At 44.0% G+C, this 26,384-nt stretch overlaps 1 protein-coding gene across 2 annotated transcripts in view; it reads right to left on the reverse strand.

Annotated features, from left to right (window-relative positions):
* Positions 1–708: 708 nt before the first annotated feature.
* The window catches only part of LOC106560538 (neurogenic locus notch homolog protein 1), a 71,461-nt gene continuing 45,785 nt past the window's right edge, over positions 709–26,384 (reverse strand). For both annotated transcript variants that reach the window (XM_014123523.3, XM_045688052.2), the window contains 20 exons: positions 23,241–23,354; positions 22,245–22,364; positions 21,982–22,134; positions 21,652–21,880; positions 20,738–20,939; positions 20,303–20,456; positions 18,341–18,525; positions 15,285–15,417; positions 14,646–14,903; positions 14,382–14,494; positions 13,383–13,951; positions 12,626–13,066; positions 12,247–12,392; positions 10,122–10,335; positions 9,953–10,043; positions 9,571–9,733; positions 4,671–4,969; positions 4,235–4,382; positions 3,343–3,440; positions 709–3,065 (listed from right to left, as the gene is read on the reverse strand). In XM_014123523.3, coding sequence (XP_013978998.1) covers positions 1,788–3,065; positions 3,343–3,440; positions 4,235–4,382; positions 4,671–4,969; positions 9,571–9,733; positions 9,953–10,043; positions 10,122–10,335; positions 12,247–12,392; positions 12,626–13,066; positions 13,383–13,951; positions 14,382–14,494; positions 14,646–14,903; positions 15,285–15,417; positions 18,341–18,525; positions 20,303–20,456; positions 20,738–20,939; positions 21,652–21,880; positions 21,982–22,134; positions 22,245–22,364; positions 23,241–23,354 — 5,108 coding nt within the window. In that variant the 3' untranslated portion in view covers positions 709–1,787. The remainder of the gene's footprint in view (positions 3,066–3,342; positions 3,441–4,234; positions 4,383–4,670; positions 4,970–9,570; positions 9,734–9,952; positions 10,044–10,121; positions 10,336–12,246; positions 12,393–12,625; positions 13,067–13,382; positions 13,952–14,381; positions 14,495–14,645; positions 14,904–15,284; positions 15,418–18,340; positions 18,526–20,302; positions 20,457–20,737; positions 20,940–21,651; positions 21,881–21,981; positions 22,135–22,244; positions 22,365–23,240; positions 23,355–26,384) is intronic.

Genomic DNA, 26,384 nt, shown 5'->3' on the forward strand with positions numbered 1-26,384 from the left:
CTTTGGGATGAGATGGAACGGGCTGTTCACAGCATGAATGTACCGCCATCCAATCTGCAGCAACTGCGTGATGCCATCATGGACCAACATCCCTGTTGAACGTTTCCGACATCTTGTAGAATGCCCCGAAGAATTCAGGCTGTTTATGGAGGCAAAGGTGGGTCCGACCCAGGTACTAGATGGCTGTACCTAGTAAACTGTGTATATCCTTTGTCTCTGTGTGTGTGTGTCAGAAACAATAATGCAGTGCCAAGTTGAATCATAACCTGCAGTCGGGTTGAAAAAAGAAAAAACAATGCATTTCCCCTTTACTAGCTCTGACTTAGCTGATAGCTCCTTTGAGGAAAAATTGACTTACTATGACTAATATGTGGTTGTCCCACCTAGCTATCTTAAGATGAATGCACTAACTGTTAGTGACTCTGTATAAGAGTGTCTGCTAAATGACTAAAATGTAAAGGTCAAATAAAAAAATCCATAAATTCATTTCATATTTATAGGCTACAATGAGATTTTCTGCATTTATCAAAGTCCCATCAGGTAGCCTGATTTCAGATGTGTCCATGTAAACAGGATTATTAGGGAAATCATTCCGTTGCAAAGCTTGAAAACATTCTAATCAAACTGTTATTCATCTATTGTGGTTAGTCAATCACATTATTGTGTGAATGTAACCGTTAATAAATAATAAAACATGTCATCCATAACTGCAAGCTTAACAGTGCCCTTTATTGAATCAAGAAGATATTTGACAGGAAATACTTTTTGTTTGCAAACATTGCATGTACATACACCTTTGAATGACATTTCTTAAAACACTTATCTCTGATCTTGTTTATAAATGTGACATAAGACACCTATACCATGCTCCCCACAAAGCGCAGGTGATGTCAAACACACAAGAACTTCCTCCTTTCTCTCATACACACACAAAAAGCACCCTCGATGTAGAGGACACTCACTGGGAATCTCACCCAAAGATGACATTTTTGCCTTCAAAGGAGCAAAATAACAATGACACACCATTGTAGAATAAAGCATGTGTAAGATGTAATTTGTCTTTAAGTTTTATCTCATGTCCTGGATGAACTTACCATTGCACTTTCAGTTAACACAGTTTCCCAGTGGGACTCATCTGGTCCCATTCTAATCCCCCAAACTAATTTTACCGCAGACGTCAACCGTTAAACTGACAGGGGTGGCATTTTAAGACACAGGTTCGATCATCCATTCTCTAGCGCATACTCAGTGTTAAGACTTAATGAATTGTAGTTCAGTAACAAACTTGCTTCAGTTAAAAAAGATGAGTTTATACATCTAATCAATTAATACTGGAACTTTTACAACAAACATTCCCCTGAAAAATATATTATACAAAACATCATAATGACAATGCACTCCCAAAATAAAACAGTGAAAATTGGTGCACGATCCAGTAATGAGAGCAACATAAGACACCAATAAATAGCCAGTGTTCGCACAGTCAGTAGCCTCTGCGTCACGGTAGATAGACATACTCCTTTCCTGACGCCCTGTCCCCAATCTCCCCGCACACACAGCCCAGGTACCCTTCCAATTTTTTTAAAAGCAGAAATATAAAAGCATCTTCTTTATATCATGTCAAAAAAGTGCATCAATAAAAAAAAATTTAAAAACTGTTCTTTTCGTTAGTATAAAAATTGATAATAAAAAAGGAGAATCTTCAGTCAGGTCAGATGTTCTTGTCCATTGTCCATTTAAAAGTATTTTTTATTTCGTTTTCCTATTGACGAGTTCTTCTGTCCACTCTACTTAAACTGGTTAGGGATAAGGCCCATCTGAGAATGCAAACTCATTGGAGGACTGGAGATGCCCTCTGACCAATCAGACATATTGGAATGTGGAGAGGAGCTGGACCATTGGTCAGGGGATCCGGGGGAGGGAGTTAGAAAGGGGTGGTCAGGCACCTGCAGCTGGTGATTGGGTGTGTTGTCTATTGGGCCGGAATAGCTGTGCTGGGAGGGTGGGGTGAGGAACTGTGTGCCGAGAATCTGGGTCTCCTGGGGGAGGATGGTGTGGATGGGGACCGAGCGACCCACCCCGTTGCCCTGCTGCAGGTCCGAGCCGCACAGCTCGCTGCTCAGGAAACTCTGGCTCAGTACCTGGCCGGCCGTGGTGGAGTTGGAGTTCTGTTGCTGGAGCTGCGGGTCCTGCCGGGAGTGCATCTGCTGCATGAGGTGGGGCGGCGTGCCCAGATGGCTGGTCTGCAGGCCCTGGTAGCCCATGATCCGGGACAGGGTGGCAGTGGGGACCCCGCGGAGGGGAGCCATCATACCGTGGGACATGGGAAGGCCTTGGTTGAAGCCACCCTGCTGCCCGAGACCCGAGTGCATCCTGGAGTGCCAATCACACTGTCCTCTTCCCCCAGTTCCGCCCATGGCCATAGTGATGGTTCCCTGGCTGGCGGGGCTGGAAACAGGCAGGTGGGACAGGCGGGGAGGGTTCGGGTCAAAGGGCATACGCCCCATGTCCTGCCCCTTGCCCATGCCCATCTGACCCAGGTGGCTGTCTCCACTGCCTTGCAGGTGGTTGAACGACATGGGTGGAGACTGCTGGAATGGCGATGTCATTGGCGGCGACGCCACGTCGGACAGGTACCCGTGGGGCGACTCCAGGGAGTCGACGGGCGAGAGAACGGCTGAGCTGTCCAGCAGACTGCCCTTCCCATCCAGGGACTTCTTCTTCCGTATCCTCATATCTTTGCCACCATCCTTCCCTCCAGAGCCTGGCTTGCGGACCTTCTTGCCCGGGGCGGTGGGCTTGAGGCTGCCCAGGTATCCGTTGGGGGAGCACAGAGGAGGGGACAGGCTGGTGGCGCTCAGGGTCCCATTATGGAGCCCTGGGCTCCTCACCAGGTTGCATTCATCGAGCAGACGGATGATGTCATGGTGCATTCGCTCCTGGGCAATGTCCCGGGGCAGCTGGTCCAGGTGGTCGGTGATCTCACGGTTGGCAAAGTGCTCCAGCAGTACCTTGGCCGTCTCATAACTGCCCTCTCTGGCTGCCAGAAAGAGAGGAGTTTCCTCCTAGAGAGACAGCAAACAGTGCGTGAGAAAATGTTTATACAATACCTTATTTTACATTCGATTGTGATTATTCTTTGATCCCTTGAACAATGGTGGCATTTACTGGAATGGCATTGCACAATCAGCGTTTCGTATTTTTTTCTCAACATTTCGAAATACACCATTGAGCATGTAACAATTACACACATATCTACACAAGTTGGCAAATAGTAGTTTCACTAGTGTGTCAACTAGTGTGATATGTAAGAGCCATGTTTGTGTGACCCATGTTTTTCACCTTGTTGTTCTGCATGTCTTTGTTGGCGCCATTCTTCAACAACACCATGGCAGCATCCACGTTGTTGACAGCTGAAGCCCAATGAAGGGCAGATTTACCTGGAGAAAAAATAAAATAAAATAAAAGAATGGATGATTTAATACTAAAGCAAATAACCTGCACATTCCTAGACCATGAGGGCCATAGTCCATGAAGATGGGTCAGCCGGTTAAGGGCAAATCTCAAATTACACCCATTCCCTTAGTACACTGTGTGGGAGATATGTGAATAGAACCAAAGTAAATTCAGTGTAACACGGAACCCAAACCGGCTGCGCGCGTGCACCATCGTGCATAAATGGGGACAGGTCGAAAAGCATTAAACATTTATGGCAATTTAGCTAGCAAGCTTGCACTTGCTAGCTAATTTGTTCTATTTAGCTAGCTTGCTGTTACTAGCTAATTTGTCCTGGGATATAAACATTGAGTTGTTATTTTACCTGAAATGCACATGGTCCTCTACTCCACCAATTAATCCACACATAAAACGCTCAACCGAATAGTGTCTAGTCATCTCTCATCCTTCCAGGCTTTTTCTTCTCTTGACTTTATATTGCGATTGGCAACTTTCATAAATTAGGTGCATTACCGCCACTGACCTCGTTCGTCTTCAGTCACCCACGTGGGTATAACCAATGGGGAGAGAACACGTTGGTACCTGCTTCTATAAACCAATGAGGAGATGGGAGAGGCAGGACTTGCAGCGCGATCTGCGTCACAAATAGAACTGACTTCTATTTTAGCCCTTGGCGACGCAGACGCTCGGTGAGCGCGAGCAGTGTGGGTGCAATAATTTAATACTATAGATTTCTAAATGTATTTTGCAACGCTCGCGTAGTCAGCCTGTAACCTACCAAAGTCATCGATGGCGTTGGCATCAGCATGGCAGTTGATAAGCTCATCCACCATGCCTTCCACAGCCAATCGGGCAGCCAGGATCAGAGGAGTCGTTCCATCATGCATGCGGGCGTCAAGATCAGTTGCCCGGTTCCGGATCAGAATCTGAATGAAAAGACAGACACCTTTAGTGAACATGTACAGTACAGGCTAAATCTGAGAGCAAAGTCCAAATGCTTAACTGGTAATAGGGAATGCTACATATGGCATTGTATATAATAGCATTTTTAATTCACGTAAATGCACCTTTTTGCACATGCTTTAGAAAAGGATTTTGATAGTCCACAAATGAAAAGTGGCATATAAAATGAATGTATTTATTAATTCAGAGTAGCACTATGCTAAGTATGTAGCACTACTAGAGTACTGTAGTAGTATAGAGAACTCTGGTACCTGGAAGACTCCCTGTGCATCTGCAGCCACAGCGGCGTGCAGTGGAGTGCGCCCCATGTTGTCCTGGACGTTGGCGTCGGCGGTGGACTCCAGCAGTCGCTTGGCGGCGTCGGAACGGGCGTAGCGGGCGGCCAGGTGAAGAGCGGTCTCGCCTGTGCGGTCCGTCTGGTTGTGTAGGTTGGCGCCCTGGTAGATGAAGTCAGAGATGATCTCAGCCGAAGGGTCCTCCTCCTCCTCACTGTTCCCCGTCTCCAAGCCTCCTCCGCTGCATGATGCGATCATTAGAGGAGTGAAACCGTCTGAGAGATGGGAGGTGGATAGAGAGAAAAGACACACATTAGGACAAAGGGCAAATACTTGATTTAAACTGAGTGGCACTCCAGTCTCCTTTTCACCTCATTTAACACCTGATTTACTTAACAATAGGTGGGCATAGGGGTGTGGGCCTTTGCTCTTTTGTTTTAGTTATTGCTCCTCTATTGTCCCTCAAGCAAGGGGGAGGCCAATATCATCACAAATTCCCATCAAACCAAGTCATTGAAAGCCCTACTCCAAGTTTGCAGTTGTGTTGAACAAACATTATTTTTCTCATAACATATTTATTTACCCTTTTAGTGTGTGCACTTTACATTTATTTATACTTGGGATATCCCATTTCAACAGGATATTTTTTTGTTTGTTTAATCACTGGAGGACGTCTTTAATGTCACTTCTAAACAAGTCATGTGACAGGGGGGTATGACAGAGACACTATATAGGCCCCCATATCAGACGTCCTCCAGCTACTCCATCCAAGAGGGGGAGATCAACAATTTCCAGGCCCAGGGACATGTACTAGTCTGTGGCGACCTAAATGCCAGAACTGGACAAGAACCTGACACTGTCAGCACACAGGGCGACAAACACCTACCTGGAGGTGACAGCATTCCCTCCCCCACATGCCCCACTTGCGACAACATAACCAACAAAAACAGGTCACAACTCCTGCAGCTCTGTTGGACGCTGGGTATGTACATAGTCAACGGTAGGCTTCAAGGGAACAGTTATGGTAGGTACATGTATAGCTCTTCTCTTGGCAGTAGTACTGTAGACTACTTTATCACTGACCTCAACCCATAGTCTCTTAGAGCGTTCACAGTCAGTCCAGTGACAGCTTTATCAGATCACAGCAAAATCACACTCCTTGAACAGAGCTTTGCTCAATCATGAGGCATCAAAACCAAAGGAACTGAATAATATTATAAAATGCTATAGATGGAAGGAAAGTAGTGTGGGAATCTACCAAAAAACAATTAGGCAATAACAAATTCAATCCCTACTAGACAACTTCCTGGACAAAATGTTTCACTGTAATTGTGAAGGTGAATACCTGGCAGTAGCAAACCTAAACAGTATATTTGACCTCTCAGCTTCCCTACCAAATCTAAAAATGTCAAGCAGACAACCTAAGAAAATAAACAACAATGACAAATGGTTTGATGAAGAACACAAAAACCTAAGAAAGAAATTGAGAAACCTGTCTAACCAAAAACATAGAGACCCAGAAAACCTGAGCCTACGCCTTCACTATGGTGAATCACTAAAACAATACAGAAATACACTACGGAAAAAGAAGGAACAGCACGTCAGACACCAGCTCAATGTAATTGAAGAATCCATAGAATCTAACCACTTCTGGGAAAATTGGAAAACTCTAAAACAAACAAAAACACGAAGAGTTATCTATCCAAAACAGAGATGTATGGATAAAACACTTCTCCAATCTTTTTGGCTCTATAACAAGGAACAAACAGCAAAAACATATACATGATCAAATAAAAATCTTAGAATCAACTATTAAAGACTACACTGGATTCTCCAATTACATTGAATGAACTACAGGACAAAATACAAACCCTCCAACCCAAAAAAGCCTGTGGGGTTGATGGTATCCTAAATGAAATGATAAAATATACAGACCACAAATTCCAATTGGCTATACTTAAACTCTTTAACCTGTTAGGGCTAGGGGGCAGTATTGACACAGCCGGATAAAAAACGTACCCGATTTAATCTGGATACTACTCCTGCCCAGTAACTAGAATATGCATATAATTATTGGCTTTGGATAGAAAACACCCTAAAGTTTCTAAAACTGTTTGAATGGTGTCTGTGAGTATAACAGAACTCAAATGGCAGGCCAAAACCTGAGAAGATTCCATACAGGAAGTGGCCTGTCTGACAAGTTGTGTTTCATCTTGGCTCTTTTTATTGAAGACTGAGGATCTTTGCAATAATGTGACACTTCCTACGGCTCCCATAGGCTCTCAGAGCCCGGGAAAAAGCTGAAGGATATCGAGGCAGGCTCTGGCTGAAACACTTTATCGCTTTTGGCAAGTGGCCGCTCAGAGTACTATGGGCTTAGGCGCGTGCCCGAGTCGACCGAATGCTTTCTTTTCTTTTGTCTGTTTACCTAAACGCAGATTCCTGGTCGGAATATTATCGCTTTTTTATGAGAAAAATGGCATAAAAATAGATTTTTAAACAGCGGTTGACATGCTTCGAAGTACGGTAATGGAATATTTAGAAATCTTTTGTCACGAATTGCGCCATTCTCGTAACCCTTATTTACCCTTTCGGATAGTGTCTTGAATGCACGAACAAAACGCCTCTGTTTGGATATAACGATGGATTATTTTGGACCAAACCAACATTTGTTATTGAAGTAGATGTCCTGGGAGTGCAATCTGACGAAGACAGCAAAGGTAATAAGATTTTTCTTATAGTAAATCTGACTTTGATGAGTGCTAAACTTGCTGGGTGTCTAAATAGCTAGCCCTGTGATGCCGGGCTATCTACCTAGAATATTGCAAAATGTGCTTTCACCGAAAAGCTATTTTAAAATCGGACATATCGAGTGCATAGAGGAGTTCTGTATCTATAATTCTTAAAATAATTGTTATGCTTTTTGTGAACGTTTATCGTGAGTAATTTAGTAAATTCACCGGCAGTGTCGGTCGGAATGCTAGTCACATGCTAGTCACATGCTTATGTAAAAAGCTGTTTTTTGATATAAATATGAACTTGATTGAACAAAACATGCATGTATTGTATAACATAATGTCCTAGGGTTGTCATCTGATGAAGATCATCAAAGTTTAGTGCTACATTTAGCTGTGGTTTGGGTTTATGTGACATTATATGCTAGCTTGAAAAATGGGTGTCTGATTATTTCTGGCTGGGTACTCTGCTGACATAATCTAATGTTTTGCTTTCGTTGTAAAGCCTTTTTGAAATCGGACAGTGTGGTTAGATTAACGAGAGTCATTTCTTTAAAATGGTGTAAAATAGTCATATGTTTGAAAAATTGAAGGTTTTGCATTTCTAAGGTATTTGAATAACGCGCCACGGGATTACACTGGCTGTTGAGTAGGTGGGCGTCCCACCTAGCCCATAGAGGTTAACATCATCCTCAACTCTGGCATATTCCACAATATTCGGAACCAGGACTGATCACCCCAATCCACAAAAGTGGAGACAAACTAACGTGGGATATGCGTCAACAGCAACCTTAGGAAATTCCTCTGCATTATCATTAACAGCAGACTCGTACATTTCCTCAGCAAAAACAATGTACTGAGCAAATGTCAAATTGGCTTTTTACCAAATTACCGTACGACAGACCACGTATTCACCCTGCACACCCTAATTCACAAACAAACCAAAATAAAGGCAAAGTCTTCTCATGCTTTGTTGATAAAAAAAAAGCTTTTGACTCAATTTGGCACCATGGCAGAGGGAAAGTGGTGTTGGGGGAAAAAGATACGACATTATAAAATCCATGTACACAAACAACAAGTGGGCGGTTAAAATTGGCAAAAAAACCCACATTTCTTTCCACAGGGCCGGGGGGTGAGACAGGGATGCAGCTTAAGCCCCACCCTCTTCAACATATATATCAACAAATTGGCGATTGGCGAAAAGTTTGCATCACCCGGCATCACCCTACTAGAATCTGAAGTCAAATGTCTACTGTTTGCTGATGATCTGGTGCTTCTGTCCCCAACCAAAGAGGGTCTACAGCAGCACCTAGATCTTCTGCACAATTATGTCAGACATGGGCCCTGACAGTAAATCTCAGTAAGACAAAAATAAGTGTTCCAAAAAAGGTCCAGTTCCTAGGACCACGAATACCAATTCCACCTAGACACCGTTGCCCTAGAGCACACAGAAAACTATACATACCTCAGCCTAAACATTGGCGCCACAGGTAACTTCCACAAAGCTGAGACAATGCAAGAAGGGCCTTCTATGCCATCAAAAGGAACGTAAAATTCGACATACCAATTAGGATCTGGCAAAAAATACTTGAATCAGTTACAGAACCCATTGCCCTTTATGGTTGTGAGGTCTGGGGTCTGCTCACCAACCAAGAATTCACAAAATGGAACACCAATTTGAGACTCCTCCGTGCACAACGTAAAACACCAAATAATGCATACAGAGCAGAATTAGACTGATACCCGCTAATGATCAAAATCCAGAAAAGAGCTGTTAAATTCTACAACCACCTAAAAGGAAGCCATTCCCAAACCTTCCATAACAAAGCCATCACCTACAGAGAGATTAACCTAGAGAAGAGTCTCGTAAGAAAGCTGGTCCTGGGGCTCTGTTCACAAACACAGACATCACAGAGCCCCAGGACAGCAACACAATTAGACCCAACCAAATCATAAGAAAACAAAAGGATAATTACTTGACCCATTGGAAAGAAATTACCAAAAACAGAGCAAACTGAAATGCTATTTGGCCCTAAACAGAGAGTACACAGTGGCAGAATACCATACCACTGTGACTGACCAAACTTTTGACTGGTATTGTATATAGAGAGAAAAAAGAGCAGAGGGAGATCCTCACACACCTGGGCCTCGGACATTGACGTCCATGCAGTCATTCTCGATCTCTCCCTGGGGAGGCGTGGGGGCGATGGAAGGGATCCGCAGGTCAGCCGCATCCAGGTGTTGCTGGGTCCACTGTCTGTGGTCAGTGCGGTCATCTAGGTCCAACATGGCCTGCTCCTCAAACTAACACAGAGACAAACATGGACCATCAACTATCGTACAAAAGATCCAAAAAACGAATACAGGGCAACAATCTCTGTGACCACACAATACACATTATGTAGGTAAAAGCAATTATCTGTTTATGTATTTAACATTAATTCAACAATTTCCAGATGTGTACACTATTTTATACATTTAGTGGTTGTATATGGTCTGTGTAGGTTTCAGATGCTCTCTTACCCTAAAGCGTCTCGAGTCTGGCTCCTCCTCTCCCCACAATCCATTCCGGCTGCCGTCCATCAGAGAAATGTCCAAAATGTTCTTCAGAGGCCTGATGGACATAGGAAAGACCAGTTATAGATAAGCCACACATGAAAACACACACACACACAAACACACACGCACTTACTTGAGTCCCACAGAGTCCTCTCCCACGGGCTCTCTGCGTTTCTTCTTGCTGGGCTCAGAAACTTTGAAGCCCTCAGGGAACCAGAGCTGTCCGTGCTCCCGTCGGCGTTTACGTGACACCAGCACCCCCAGGCAGATGAAGCCCAGTACAGCCAGCCCCAGGAACACCACGTACATGGGGTATAGCTCAGAGGATGCAGGGGTGGGCTGCACACCTGGGAGAGAGGGGCAGGGAGAGTACAGCATGTCAGAATGGGGACACAACTGTTGTACCATGTATGTAATTCTTACAGTTGAAGTCGGAAGTTTACATATAGTTAGGTTGGAGTCATTAAAACTTGTTTTCAGCCACTCCACAAATTTCTTGTTAACAAACTATAGCTTTGGCAAGTCGGTTAGGACATCTACTTTGTGCATGACACGTAATTTTTACAACAATTGTTTACAGACAGATTATTTCACTGTATCACAATTCCAGTGGGTCAGAAGTTTACATACACTAAGTTGTCTGTGCCTTTAAATAGCTTGACAAATTCCAGAAAATGATGTCATGGCATTAGAAGCATCTGATAGGGTAATTTACATCATTTGAGTAAATTGGAGGTGTACCTGTGGATGTATTTCAAGGCCTACCTTCAAACTCAGGGCCTCTATGCTTGACATCATGGGAAAACCAAAGAAAAATAGATAAGTCCTCAGAAAAAAATAGTTGACCTCCACAAGTCTGGTTCATCCTTGGGAGCAATTTCCAAACACCTGAAGGTACCACGTTCATCTGTACAAACAGTAGTACGCAAGTATAAACACCATGGGACCACGCAGCCGTCATACCGCTCAGGAAGGAGACGCGTTCTGTCTCCTAGAGATGAACATACGTTGGTGCAAAAAGTGCAAATGAATCCCAGAACAACAGCAAAGGACCTTGTGAAGATGCTGGAGGAAACAGGTACAAAAGTATCTAAATTCACAGTAAAACGAGTCCTATATATTGACACAACGTGAAAGGCCGCTCAGCAAGGAAGAAGCCACTGCTCCAAAACCGCCATAAAAAAGCCAGACTACAGTTTGCAACCGCACATGGTGACAAAGTTTGTACTTTTTGGAGAAATGTCCTCTGGTCTGATGAATCAAAAATGGAACTGTTTGGCCATAATGACCATCATTATGTTTGGAGGGAAAAGGGGGAGGCTTGCAAGCCGAAGAACTGAAACCCAACCGTGAAGCACGGGGGTGGCAGCATCATGTTGTGGGGGTGTTTGCTGCAAGAGGGACTGGTGCACTTCACAAAGTAGATGGCATCATGAGGAAGTAAAATTATGTGGATGTATTAAAGCAACATCTCAAGACATCAGTCAAGAAGTTAAAGCTTGGTCGCAAATGGGTCTTCCAAATGACCCCAAGCATACTTCCAAAGTTGTGGACAACAAAGTCAAGGTATTGGAGTGGCCATCACAAAGCCCTGACCTCAATCCTATAGAAAATATGTGGGCAGAACTGAAAAAGCGTGTGCGAGCAAGGAGGCCTACAAACCTGACTCAGTTACACCAGCTCTGTCAGGAGGAATGTGCCAAAATTCACCCAACTTATTGTGGGAAGCTTGTGGAAGGCTACCCGAAACGTTTGACCCAAGTTAAACAATTTAAAGGCAATGCTACCAAATACTATTTGAGTGAATGTAAACTTCTGACCCACTGGGAATGTGATGAAAGAAATAAAAGCTGAAATAAATTACTCCCTCTACTATTATTCTGACAATTCACCTTCTTAAAATAAAGTGGTGATCCTAACTGACCTAAGACAGGTAATTTTTACTTGGATTAAATGTCAGGAATTGTGAAAAACTGAGTTTAAATGTATTTGGCTAAGGTGTATGTGAACTTCCGACTTCAACTGTAGGTGTTCTACGTCTGTCTATGTGAATGTCTGTATATTGGCATGCTGTATGACACACATTTTTCCTAATGGATACATATAAAGTTACCATCATCATCACCATCATCTAAAATCACAAGCATTAAAGTAGTTATTGGTCTATTTTCATAATTTCATAGTCATATTTTATGAAGGAGAGACATTTTTTAATGGAGAGTATTTCAGCTGGAGAGATACTGTATGTTGGTACTTACTGGTGACTGCCTCGATGTAAGGAACATTGAGATTCCCGCTGGAGGCCAGTGCTCCCAGGAACGCGGCGACGTCGGTGGCGCTCTGGAAGCATTCCGTGGACTGCTGGTAGCACTGGCGGTTATCAATCTCCAGGTATACCACCGACCTATCCGAGAAAGGGAGAGTTAATTCAACCAATAATAGTGAAGGAAAGGATTCACTTGACCAATCAGGTCAACTTCTGACTCTCCTCTCAAATATCAAATCTAAGGAAAATTATTTGGAAAGACTCAACAAGTAATGTCTGAGTGAGTGTTTGAGTGAGTGAGCGAGCGACTGAGTGCATTCGTGCGTGTGCCTGAGCAATGTATAACAAAATGAACAAGTGTGTGTACCTACCCTTTGACCTGCATGAGGTCCAATTCTCGGCGCTGGCGGGGCAGGTTCACCATGGATCCCGCGCTCTCCTTCACCTGGCCCAGCCTGTTGGCCGGCACGACCGCCCAGTCGGGCCAGCTGTCGGTGGAACGCTTCACGTTGTGCTTGGCCAGCTCCTGCTCGCTGCCATAGTAGGGGAACACCATGGGCTCTCCGTTTGCGTCGCGCCGGAACACCACGTTGGTGTGCAAAACGCTGCTGAGCTCACGGAGGAACGAGGACAAACCATTTTTTAGCTGCTCGGGGGGGATGTGGACCACAAGGACCAGGTGGCCATCAGCTAGCTTCTCGGGCATGTTGTTGGCGCAGTCCAGGCCGTCCCACTCGCACTCTGCGTTGTTACAGCCCTGGTCGCAGTGGCCGTCCGCGTAGTGGTCCTTACAGTACTGGTCATACAGCGGGCTGGGGAGAGGGAGCATTAACATAGTCAATATTAGGATTAGCACTTAACTAAAGACAGAGAAATTGGATGAGGTCGCAATGTAGATAGAAAAGTAGGTAGGTTAGAAAAGATTACTTGCATAGATAGACTTGTAAGGAGTTGGAAGGTTGGAAGTAGACAATGTTCATTATTCTTACAAACACAACATATCATCCTTCATACATGGTTTAATATGTTTTAATAATCATCTGAGAGTGAAACAGGTTTGAGACTGGGCATAGTGAGAGGTTGAGATGGAACATAGGATATAGGAATTCGAGCTGGACTGAGACTCACTTGCACTGTCCCTCCTGTCCCTGGCAGTCGAAGCCGTCATAGAGACACCCAGGGCTTTTGCACTGCTCGTCGCACTTCCCGTCATTGAAGTACCGCCAGCACTGCAGAGCCGCCGAGCAGTTCTGCCATGGGTCATCGAAGTTGAGCGAGCAGTCGCCGCCGTCCCAGCCGCAGGCATGGTTGTTGCACAACGAGTCACAGATGTGGTTGCCTGCCCACTCGTCGCACTGCGGGATCTCGCAGCTCACCTCTACCTCGGGTGGTGGTGTGATGTCCCGGCCGAACCCACCGGGAAAGGAGTAATCGAGGATGTGGCAGAGCAGGCCATTGAAGTTGTTCGGGCAGCTGCAGTGGAAGAAGGGTGCATCGGGGGTTCTCTGGCAAGTGCCCCCATTGTAGCAGTGGTTGACGTTGCAGGGGCTGTTCGTGGGAGTCTGGCACTCAGGGTCGGTAAAAGCCGTGGGGCACAGGCAACGAGGGCTCAGGTGACCGGAGACACAGGTGCCACCATTTCTGCAGTTGAGGCTACCACAGCGTGAGTCGAATTCGCAGGAGGAGCCTGTGTAGCCCTGGATAGACAGAGATAGGTGAGATGAGGTTGTACCTTAAAACACAGTCTGTTGGCACACACATTTACTTTGCATCGCCAAACCGCTCCCTTTCCACAAAGATATACAAAAAAGAGACTGAAAGTTAATCAAACACATCAATAATGATGCTTAATGAGATTGTGGCTAGAAATACAGAGGGAACCAGGGGCTGTCCAAATGTCACCCTATTCCCTTTTCTCTATATGGGGAACATGTTGCCATTATGGCCAGGGTGAGGTCCACAGTTTGTGGTCTGGTCAGTGGAGTGTGGCTCAGTTGGTAGAGCAAGGCGCTTGCAATGCCAGGGCTGTAGGTTTGATTTCCACGAGGACCAGTACAAAAATGTCAGCACTCACTACTGCTCTGGATGAGAGTGTCTGTTAAATGACTAAAATGTAAATGTGCTCACCGGTGGGCATTTGCAGATGAATCCGTCGGGGTTGTTACTGGCCACTTCACACATTCCCCCGTTCCTACATGGTCTCCCCTTACAGCCATCAAACACCTTGTCACAGCGCTGGCCTGGAGTTGAGAAGAGAGAGGGAGAACGATGTGTGTTATTTATGTACATTACAAATGTGTGGACAATGTGTTTTTTTTGCATTGTTGTTTCAATTGGTCATAAACACAGAATAATCAAATGTATTTGAGATGCGTAGGGTATGGTCAGTACCTGTGTATCCAGTGCGACACTCACAGCGGTAGCTGTTGGTGAGCTGGACACAGTTGTAGGAGCCTCGCAGGTCGCAGGGGTCCGACAGGCACTCGTTGACGTCACCCTCGCAGCGCTCCCCTACGTAGCCAGCGGGGCACATGCAGTGGTAGCCCCCCACTCTGTCCACACACTGACCCTTGTTGAAACACTTGGGCTCATTGGTCAGAGGGTCCGTAGAGGGATTGCAGTCGTCCAGGTTGATCTCACAGTGAATGCCTGGGGAAAGGGTGGGCTGAGGATTAGCATTCAGAATTAGACCCACCCGTTGTATAATATCAAGTGTATGGACCAGGTCTCCCTTGAGTAGGGTTGCACAATTCTGGAAACTTTCAATACATTTCCAGATTATCTAGAAATCCAGGTTGGAGGACTCGCGGAATCAGGAGGGAATAAGCAGGAAATACGGAAGAACATGATTACATCTAATTCTATGTAATTTAGCATAGAGCTCCACTTAGTCTACTACTGCATGGTTGTACATGACTAATATGCGGCTACTAACTGTTCTGTGCTTGTTTTTCAGTGGTAGACTGTAGACGGATGAGAGCTTCATAGAGAGTTTTATGAGATGGCTGGTGTGTGTGTGCTAATGTGTACCTTGTGTTCCTCTGGGACAGGAGCATTTGTAGGTGTTTATGAGGTCGATGCAGGTGCCCCCGTGCTGACAGGGCTGAGACAGACATTCGTTGATCTCCTTGGAGCAGTTCACCCCGTGGTACCCAGGAAGACACTGACAGAGACAAACCGGACCAAAACCATTCAAATACCAGAGAAATTAAGTACTATCTTATCTTAAACACGATTCAAGATACCCAGCATTGCTCTACTTTCACACTGTTTTATAATATTGCAAAATTCTAGAAACTTTCAATAAATTCCCAGATTTTCCCGAAATTCTGGTTGGAGGATTCCGGGTTTCCAACCTGGATTTCTGGATAATCTGTGAATTTATTGAAAGTTTCCAGAATTGTGCAACCCTACTCAAGGGAAACCTGGTCCATACACTTGATATTATATAACGGGTGGGTCTATTTCTGAATGCTGATTGATTAAAACCGCATTTCAGCCGGTGTCTATTCCACAAATTACCACTTGCTAAATCTATGACGTTAAAATGCTTGTCTCATCAGCCCAGCCAGGCAACTTATAAACTTGATCTCCACTATAAAAAGCATCTAGACATTATCTCACATTTCTTTTAAACCAACATTTTGCTTTCAACAGCAGATATTTGAAATAAACCTTGCTATCTATCTCTCCGACATTTGCAACACTGTTTCAATATTGAAATTCGATCTCCTGCTGTCCCATAGTAATGAACGTGTCGGGAGTCAGGACGAGACAGACAGGAAGGCAGCGTTTCTCAGCCAGTCAAAATCTGGAATCAGCTGGCATCATTTTTATGGATGTAAACAAAAAAATATATTGAAAAAAGTAATTTGCAGTCTTTCCAGCTTCAGTTTGAAGTGATTGTGTTACTGTAGCTTTGTTGTTGGCTAGCTCCTCTGAACAACAGTGTCCTGACAAGTGACCACATTTGCTATGCCAGGCGAAATCGTGCCTCATTTGCGCATTGTTATGGATTTATCCAAATAAATGTCAATAGAAAACAGCTACTTTGCTGTTATTCTGGCTGCATTTTTGACGTGACTGTAAATTAGCCGTAGTTGGCTAGCTAGCAAGTAAGGGATAGGAACGTTGCCAGCCAGTATGGTAATAGAACATTTAGAACGAATGACTGGGCCATGTGAATAGATACAGAACAAAAAGACTCAACGACTGGGTCGCATCTCTAACAACCCTAGATTTGTGTTGGGACAACAGTTGAAGTCGGAAGTTTACATACACCTTAACAAAATACATTTAAACTCCGTTTTTCACAATTCCTGACATTTAATCCTAGTAAAAAGTCCCTGTCTTAGGTCAGTGAGGATCACCACTTTATTTTAAGAATGTGAAATGTCAGAATTATAGTAGAGAAATATTTATTTCAGCTTTTATTTCTTTCATCACATTCCCAGTGGGTCAGAAGTTTACATACACTCAATTAGTATTTGGTAGCATTGCCTTTAAATTGTTTAACTTAGGTCAAATGTTTCAGGTAGCCTTCCACAATAAGTTGGGTGAATTTTGGCCCATTCCTCCTGACAGAGCTGGTGTAACTGAGTCAGGTTTGTAGGCCTCCTTGCTCGCACACGCTTTTTCAATTCTGCCCACACATTTTCTATAGGATTGAGGTCAGGGCTTTGTGATGGCCACTCCAATACCTTGACTTTGTTGTCCTTAAGCCATTTTGCCACAACTTTGGAAGTATGCTTGGGGTCATTGTCCATTTGGAAGACCCATTTGTGACCAAGCTTTAACTTCCTGACATGTCTTGAGATGTTGCTTCAATATACTCTCATATTTTTACTGCCTCATGATGCCATCTATTTTGTGAAGTGCACCAGTCCCTCCTGCAGCAAAGCACCCCCACAACATGATGCTGCCACCCCCGAGCTTCATGGTTGGGATGGTGTTCTTCGGCTTGCAAGCCTACCCCTTTTCCCTCCAAACATAACGATGGCCAAAACAGTTCTATTTTTCTTTCATCAGACCAGAGGACATTTCTCCAAAAAGCACGATCTTTGTCCCCATGTACAGTTGCAAACTGTAGTCAGGCTTTTTTTATGGCGGTTTTGGAGCAGTGACTTCTTCCTTGCTGACCAGCCTTTCAGGTTATGTCCATATAGGACTCGTTTTACTGTGGATATATATACTTTTGTACCTGTTTCCTCCAGCATCTTCACAAGGTCCTTTGCTGTTGTTCTGGGATTCATTTGCACTTTTTACATCAAAGTGCATTCATCTCAAGGAGACAGAACGTGTCTCCTTCCTGAGCGGTATGATGGCTGTGTGGTCCCATGGTGTTTATACTTGCGTACTACTGTTTGTACAGATGAACGTGGTACCTTCAAGCGTTTGGAAATTGCCCCCAAGAATGAACCAGACTTGTGGAGGTCTAACATTTCTTTTCTGAGGTCTTGACTGATTTCTATTGATTTTCCCATGATGTCAAGCAAAGAGGCACTGAGTTTGAAGGTAGGCCTTGAAATACATCCACAGGTACACCTCCAATTAAGGCAAATGATGTCAATTAGCCTATCAGAAGCTTCTAAAGCCATGACATCATTTTCTGGAATTTTCCAAGCTTTTTAAACGCACAGTCAACTTAGTGTATGTAAACTTCTAACCTACTGGAATTGTGATACAGTGAATTATAAGTGAAATAATCTGTTTGTAAACAATTGTTGGAAAAACGACTTGTGTCATGCACAAAGTAGATGTCCTAACCGACTTGCCAAAACTATAGTTTGTTAACAAGACATTTGTGGAGTGGTTGAAAAACAAGTTTTAATGATTCCAACCTAAGTGTATGTAAACTTCCGACTTCAACTATCTTGCGGAAGGATGAAATAATACCGGTTTTATCTTGAATTTTGACACCCTTGAAAGAAAGAGAGATTATACTGTAGCACACCAATTGGCGGAGCTGTCATTTTTATTGTGCTTGCAGTTACGCAGTGGGCATTTAACTGCATAAATTAATGATAACAAATGAATAATAATTGATGTTTATGTTGATTCAGATTTGCTAGCTAGAGCATGTATACCTCACAACTGTACCCTCCCAGGTAGTCTGTGCAGGTGGCACCGTTCTGGCAAGGGTTGGGGGAGCACTCGTCCACCTGTTCCTGGCAGTAGCTGCCCATGTAGCCCGCCTGGCAGCGGCAGTAGTGGGTGTTGCCAGCATCCAGACACTGGCCCGAGTTACGACACAGGTGAGCCACCTCCAGACCTTCAGACAAGGGGAGGGGGGGGGAGATATTAGCTATACAGTAACATATATACACTCACACAGACATGTTCTTACCATCCCCTAACCATCCTGTATTGGTCAATTTTACATGCAAAATTGGATCTTTGTCTGCTTTGCCTAGAGATGGTCATACAGTGTGTGCTCAGAACAATTTGTGCTGTCTCGCCTAAATGAACTGTCTAATAGTTACATATAATGTCTTCAGAAAGTATTCACACTCCTTGAATTATTCCACATTTTGTTTTATGAATAAAAAAGTAATATATAATCTCTCTCTCTCTCATATATATCTCACATATCTACACACAATACATCTAAAAATGTTATGGAGTTTTTTGAAAATGTACTGAAAATGAAATACAGAAATATTTCATTTACATAAGTATTCACACCCGAGTCAATATACGTTAGAATCATCTTTGGCAGTGATTACAGCTGTGAGGCTTTCTGGATAAGTCTATAAGAGCTTTGCACACCTGGATTGTATAATATTTGCCCATTATTCTTTCCAAAATGCTTCAAGCTCTGTCAAATTGATCATTGCTAGACAACCATTTTCAAGTCTTGCCATAGATTTTCAAGCAGATTTAAGTCTAAACTAACTCTGACACTCAGGAACATTCACTGTCTTCTTGGTAAGCAACTCCAGTATAGATTTGGCCTTGTGTTTTAGGTTATTGTCCTGCTGAAAGGTGAATTCATCTTCAAGTGTCTGGTGGAAAGCAGATTGAACCAGGTTTTCCTCTAGGATTTTGTCTGTGATTAGCTCCATTCCATTTCTTTTTAATCCTGAAAAACTCAGCAGTATTTAACGATTACATGCATACCCATAACATTATGCAGCCACCACTATGTTTGAAAATATGGAGAGTGGCACTCAGTAATGTGTTGTATTGGATTTGCCCCAAGCATAAAACTTTGTATTCAGCACAAAAAGTGAATTGCTTTGCACATTTTTTTTGCACAGTATTAACTTAGTGCCTTGTTGCAAAAACAGAATGCATGTTTTGGAATATTTGTATTCTCTACAGGCTTCCTTCTTTTCACTCTGTCAATTAGGTTAGCATTGTGGAGTAACTACAATGTTGTTGATCCATCCTCAGTTTTCTCCTATCGCAGCCATTAAACTCTGTAACTGTTTTAAAGTCACCATTGGTCTCAAGTTAAAATACCTGAACGGTTTCCTTCTACTCTGGCAACTGAGTTAGGAATGACGCCTGTATATTTGTAGTGACTGGGTGTATTGATACACCATCCAAAGTGTAATTCATATCTTCACCATGCTCAAAGGGATATTTAGTGTCTGCTTTATTAAAAACATTTTTTTTTAACCCATCTACCAATAGGTACTGTTCCTGGCGAGGCATTGGAAAACCTTCCTGCCCTTTGTGGGCGAATCCGTGTTTGAAATGCACTGCTCTACTGAGGGACCTTACAGATAATTTTATGTGTGGGGTACAGAGATGCAAATATTATACTTCTGAACTTATTTAGGCTTGCCATAACAAAGGGGTTGAATTCTTATTGACTCAAAACATTTCAGATTTTCATTTTTTATAAATTTGTAAAAATGTCAAAAAACATCATCAACTTTGACATTAAAGGGTATTGTGTCTAGGCCAGTGACCAACAATCTTAATTTAATCAATTTCAAATTCTGTCTGTAACACAACAACAAATAAGTCAGCGGGAGTGAATACTTTCTGAAGGCACTGTATAATTTGAATCGTTTTTACTCTGTGTGCTTTGTGTTCACCTTGCTGTTTGGCGGCCACCTCGCAGGAAACACTGGGGACATCACAGTAGAGGCCGGTCCATCCCGTCTGACACTGACAGGTGTACGAGGAGCCCTGCTGCCAACATGAGCCTCCGTTCTTACAGGGAGATGAGTCACACCACCGCACCAGGTTCTGCAAGCAGAGCAGGAACACATTAACACACAAATAAACCCATGCGTAACACACACACACACACACTCGCTGTTGAGTGGACTACCACTATTACGTCTCAGTTGTTTCTAAGATGTTTTTAAATTATATCAATAGAAATAGAGGGAAAATAATTATATACAAACACACACATAGAATTCCATGAAGCTCTGAAAATCAAATGCACTCAGGAGATATGGCTGCCTAGCCAGAACACATAAACCCACTGCCCTTAGTGAAGATGGCTGCCGCTCTGCCCATACCTGGCAGTTGACTCCAGTGTAGCCATGAGGGCAGGTACACTTGTAGGTGCCGTAGCTGTCCAGACAGGTGCCACCGTTGAGGCAGGGCTTGGAGTCACACTCGTTGATGTCGTGCTGGCAGTAGCTGCCGGTGAAGCCTGGCAGACACAGGCAGGTGAAGGTATTGATGCCATCCACGCAGGTGCCACCATTGAAGCAAGAGCTAGAGAAAAAACACACAACAACGGAAGAGTTTTGAGACTATAAGTATAGTAACCAAATTAGTTAAAGGGATGTTAAAAGGATAGTTCTTTTTTTATTTTACTTAAGCTTATTTTACATTTTTCTGTTGTTGTTTCTTCCAATCTGTTTTTAAAATTATTAGCTGGTTATTTAGCAACATCCAGAATAATCTGGTCAGCATTTTACTTCATATTCTTTTTTATTTAACCGTTATTTAACTAGGCAAGTCAGTTCAGAACAAATTCTTATTTTCAATGACGGCCTAGGAATAGTGGGTTAACTGCCTTGTTCAGGGGCAGAACGACATGTTACTTGCCCAACGCTCTAACCACTAGGCTACCTGCCGCCCCGAGCTTGAATCAAGCAATGTGGAAAGGGATTGTTTCTCTTTAGGATGTATTCATCCTCCTAAGCATTTCACGTTTACATTTTAGTAATTTAGTAGAAATGATTATCCAGAGACACTTAACAATTAGTGCATTCATCTAAAGATAGCTGGGCGAGACAACCACATCAGTCGTAGAAATTAAGTTTTCACTCAAAGTAGTTCAGCAAATTCAGCACTAGTAGGAAAAGACATGGGATTTATTTAAGATACTCTGAAGAGGTATGGCTTCTTGCAAAAAGGTCTCTTTCTCCATGCTTTTGAATTGCCACTAACGAAAACACAGTATGTGAACTGCTCTCTGTACCTCTCTGTGCAGTCGGGGGTGTTATTCTCGCAGTTGATGCCACTGAAACCGGGTGGACAGGTGCAGGTGTAGGAGTTGACACAGTCGGTGCAGTTGGCCCCATTCTTACACGGGTTGCTCTCGCACTCGTTAATGTCCTGCTCACACCTGCCACCACGGAACCCTGGCAGACAAGTGCACACAAAGCTGTCCACTCCATCTCTGCACAGACCTCCATTACTGCAGGGGTCTAGAAAGAGAAAGCGAGAGAGATATGTATCAGGTAAGTGATACAGTTGGGCCAAGTTCACTTTACAAGGCAGAGTGAAGAGTTGATGTTTAGTTCCTTACTGGGCTTGCAGTCGTCGATGTCCGTCTCACACTTCTGGCCGGTGTAGCCCGGACGGCAGCTGCATCGGTAGCTGCCCACCATGTTGTGGCATGTGGCGCCGCTGCGGCACGGACTTTTCACACATTCGTTGATGTCTATCTCGCATGTTTGACCTGAGAGGGGGGCAGTCAGTCTCTCAAAGAACACCCTCTATTGGATGGATGGGTGGACATATGGAGGAATAAACAGAACAGATGGATGGAGGAAGATATGAGTAGTTTACCTTGCCATCCCTCCGGACAGAGGCAGGAGAAGCTCTGGTAGTCCTCTGACTCATGACACACTCCACCGTTCTTACAGGGCCGGGGGCTGCATGGGGCCAGCAGTGTCTCACACGTCTCACCTGGTAGGGATAGGAACACAACACACACCTCAAACAAATGCTCTCAAGTGCTACAGGGAACCCATCACAGATCATTAATCGGTCTGTACACTTTTTGAGTAAGAGCCATGAATGTTTGTTCCATTCATATATGTTTCGTTCATGTTACATTTTTATTTCACTCTCCACTTCCCTTTTGCAGTTAGACAACTTTGGAGAAGTAATACATCACAATTCAATACTTTTAAACTCTTGGTAGAGTTGACTTCTTCAAAGTTGTCTTACAGCGAAATGGAAATGAAAATGGCTGCATTGCATGATATTTCCCTTTTCTAGTCACATACGGAGGACTTTCCCCCGAAGAGTGACATCAGTTTTTAAAGCCCACTTTTCCGTCCACTTCCCTATCCATCTCCACAGTAACCAGAGGCCAGGCAGGAAGCTGCTTCCTGTTTCCTGCTATTGTTTAGCCCAGAGACAGGAAGAGTGGCCACGGGCTCCAGTTCCTAGTCCTCACGGTCTATAGCATGTTATTCCCAGACACACACACACACACACACACACACACACACACACACACACACACACACACACACACACACACACACACATCACAACATGGTAGACAGGGTGGATTTTTCCCACAAATGATAGAGAGGAACAAATCATAAGGCCTGTTTCCACACAGTTAGTGGGCATTTGTCAACCTATTTTTTCTAAAATAACACTAAAAGTCTGCTAGAAATTTATTTTTATACCATTGTTCAAGAAGTCTTCTATTCTGGAGCCCTACAGGGCTTTCTGAGTAGAGGGCCAAACCAAAACCAGAGCCATAAGGCTACTGTATACATCTCTTTAGGCCTATATGGCTCCAGGAAAATCAATACGTTATCATACCAGTATAGGGCAGTAAGCAGTTGCACTTGTAGCCGGCCACGTCGTCAATGCAGGTGCCCTGGTTCAGGCAGGGGTTGGAGGCACACTCGTTGATGTTAGTTTGGCAGTTAGGTCCTAAGGCATGGCCGGGGATTAGAGAACACACATGGGTTAGAGTTGCAGATTTACTAGGGATGATATCCACCACACACAAACTCAGAGTTGCGGCATTGAGAGGGTTTTTATTTATTTATTTTTATTTAACTAGGCAAGTTAGTTTAGAACAAATTCCTATTTACAATGACGGCCTACCAAAAAGCAAAAGGCCGCCTGCGGGGACGGGGGCTGGAATATAAAAAATAATAAAAATATAGGACAAAACACACATCACGACAAGAGAGACAACAACACAGCATGGTAGCAACACAACATGACAACAACATGAGTAGCAACATAACATGGTAGCAGCACAAAACATGATACAAACATTATTGGGCACAAACAGCAAGAAGGTAGAGACAACAATACATCCCGCGAAGCAGCCACAACTGTCAGTAAGAGTGTCCATGATTGAGTCTTTGAATGAAGAGATTGAGAAAACTGCCAGTTTGAGTGTTTTTGCAGCTCGTTCCAGTCGCTAGCTGCAGCAAACTGAAAAGAGGAGCGACCCAGGGATATGTGCTTTGGGGACCTTTAACAGAATGTGACTGGCAGAACGGGTGTTGTATGTGGAGGAAGAGGGCTGCAGTATATATCTCAGATAGGGTGGAGTGAGGGTGGAGTGAGGCCTAAGAGGGTTTTATAAATAAGCATCAACCAGTGGGTCTTGCGACAAGAATACAGAGATGCCCAGTTTACAGAAGAGTATAGAGTGTAGTGATGTGTCCTATAAGGAGCATTGGTGGCAAATCTGATGGCCGAATGGTAAAGACCATCTCGCCGCTCGAGAGCACCCTTACCTGCCGATCTATAAATTATGTCTACGTAATCTAGCATGGGTAAGATGGTCATCTGAATCAGGGTTAGTTTGGCAGCTGGGGTGAAAGAGGAGTGATTACGATAGAGGAAACCAAGTCTAGATTTAACCTTAGCCTGCAGCTTTGATATGTGCTGAGAGAAGGACAGTGTACCATCTAGCCATACTCCCAAGTACTTGTATGAGGTGACTACCTCAAGCCCTAAACACCTGTGGGGAGAGGGGCATTCTTCTTACCAAACCACATGAGCTTTGTTTTGGAGGTGTTCAGAAAGGTTAAGGGCAGAGAAAGCTTGTTGGGCACTAAGAAAGCTTTGTTGTAGAGCGTTTAACACAAAATCCGGGGAGGGGCCAGCTGAGTATAAGACTATCATCTGCATATAAATGGATGAGAGCGCTTCCTACTGCCTGAGCTATGTTGTTGATGGAAATTGAGAAGAGCGTGGGGCCTAGGATCGAGCCTTGGGGTACTCCCTTGGTGACAGGCAGTGGTTGAGACATCAGATGTTCTGACTTTATACACTGCACTCTTTGAGAGAGGTAGTTACCAAACCAGGCCAAAGACCCCTCAGAGACTCCAATACTCCTTTGGCCAAATCAATAAAAATATCAGCACAACATTGCTTAGAATCAAGGGCAATGGTGGCATCATTGAGGACCTTTAAGGTTGCAGTGACACATCCATAACATGAGCGGGAAACCAGATTGCATACCAGAGAGAATATTATAGACATCAAGAAAGCCAGTCAGTTGATCATTGGCAAGTTTTCCCAACACTTTTGATAAACAGGGCAAAATAGAAATTGGCCTATAACAGTTAGGATCCGCTTGATCTCTCCCTTAAATAAAGGACGCACCCTGGCTGCCATCCAAGCAATGGGAACTTCCCCAGAGTGGAGAGACAGGTTAGAAAGGTTGGAGATAGGCGTGGTGATGATAGAGGCAGCAACCTTAAAGAAGAAAGGGTCTAAACCATCTGACCCAGATGTTTTTTGGGGGACAAGTTTAAGGAGCTCCTTCAGCACCTCGGACTCAGTGACTGCCTGCAGGGAGAAACTATGTAACGGGGCAGGGAAAAAAGAGGGAAGAGCGTCGGGGCTAGTCGCATTAGAAGGGGTGGGAGATTAGGAAATGTTGGACGGGCAAGGAGGCATGGCTAAGTCAAATAGGAATCCTGACTTAATGAAGTGGTGAACAAAGAGCTCAGACATGTGCTCCTTGTCAGTAACAACCACATCATCAACATTAAGGGACATGGGGAGCTGTGAGGAGGAGGGTTTATTGTCCAGGTCTTTAACTGTTTTCCAGAACTTCTTGGGGTTAGACCCACAGAGAGAGAACTGCTCCTTAAAGTAACTAACTTTGCCCTTCCGGATAGCCTGAGTGCACTTATTTCTCATTTGCCTGAAAGAGAGCCAGTCAGCCTGAGTATCCATGTGCCAAGTATTTTGCCAAATGCAATTATTGAGGTGGAGTAACTCTGCAAGTTCCCAGTCAAACCAGGGGCTGAACCTGTTTTTAATTCTCATTTTCTTTATGGGGGTGTGTTTGTTAACAATACCACTGAAAATATAAAAAAAGAAGGTCCAAGCGTCTTCGACAGAGGGGATCAAGCTGATTCTGTACCATTTTACAGAGGCCAGGTCATGAAGGAAGGCTTGCTCATTAAAGTTTTTTTAGCAAGCATCTATGACAAATCAGGACATCTCGTTTCACTGAGCAGCCATTATGAACACAGACTGTAAAACAGTGTTCACTAAGGTCATTACAGAAAACACCAGACTGATACCTATCAGGATTATTTGTGAGGATAACATCGAGGAGAGTAGCCTTTTCTGGGTGTTTGGAGTCATACCTTGTGGAATTGGTAATAATCTGAGAAAGATGTAGTGAGTCCCATTGCTTTAGGACTTCATCAGGGGGTTTAAGCATGTCCCAGTTTAGGCCACCTAGCAGGACAAATTCAGACTTAGTGTAAGGGGCCAGGAGAGAGCTTAGGGCAGGTATGGCACCGGCTGGTGCTGATGGTGGACGATAACACCCAGGAACAGTCAACAAGGAGCTATTTGAAAGTTTAATGCTTAAAACCAGCAAATCAAATTGTTTGGTGACAGACTTGGTGGAGACAACCGAGCACTGAAGGAGATCCTTGGTAAAGATTGCCACTCCCCCACCTTTGAAAGATCTGT

The sequence above is a fragment of the Salmo salar genome, chromosome 01, assembly GCF_965601325.2.
Source record: "Salmo salar chromosome 01, fSalSal1, whole genome shotgun sequence".
Taxonomy (NCBI): domain Eukaryota; kingdom Metazoa; phylum Chordata; class Actinopteri; order Salmoniformes; family Salmonidae; genus Salmo; species Salmo salar.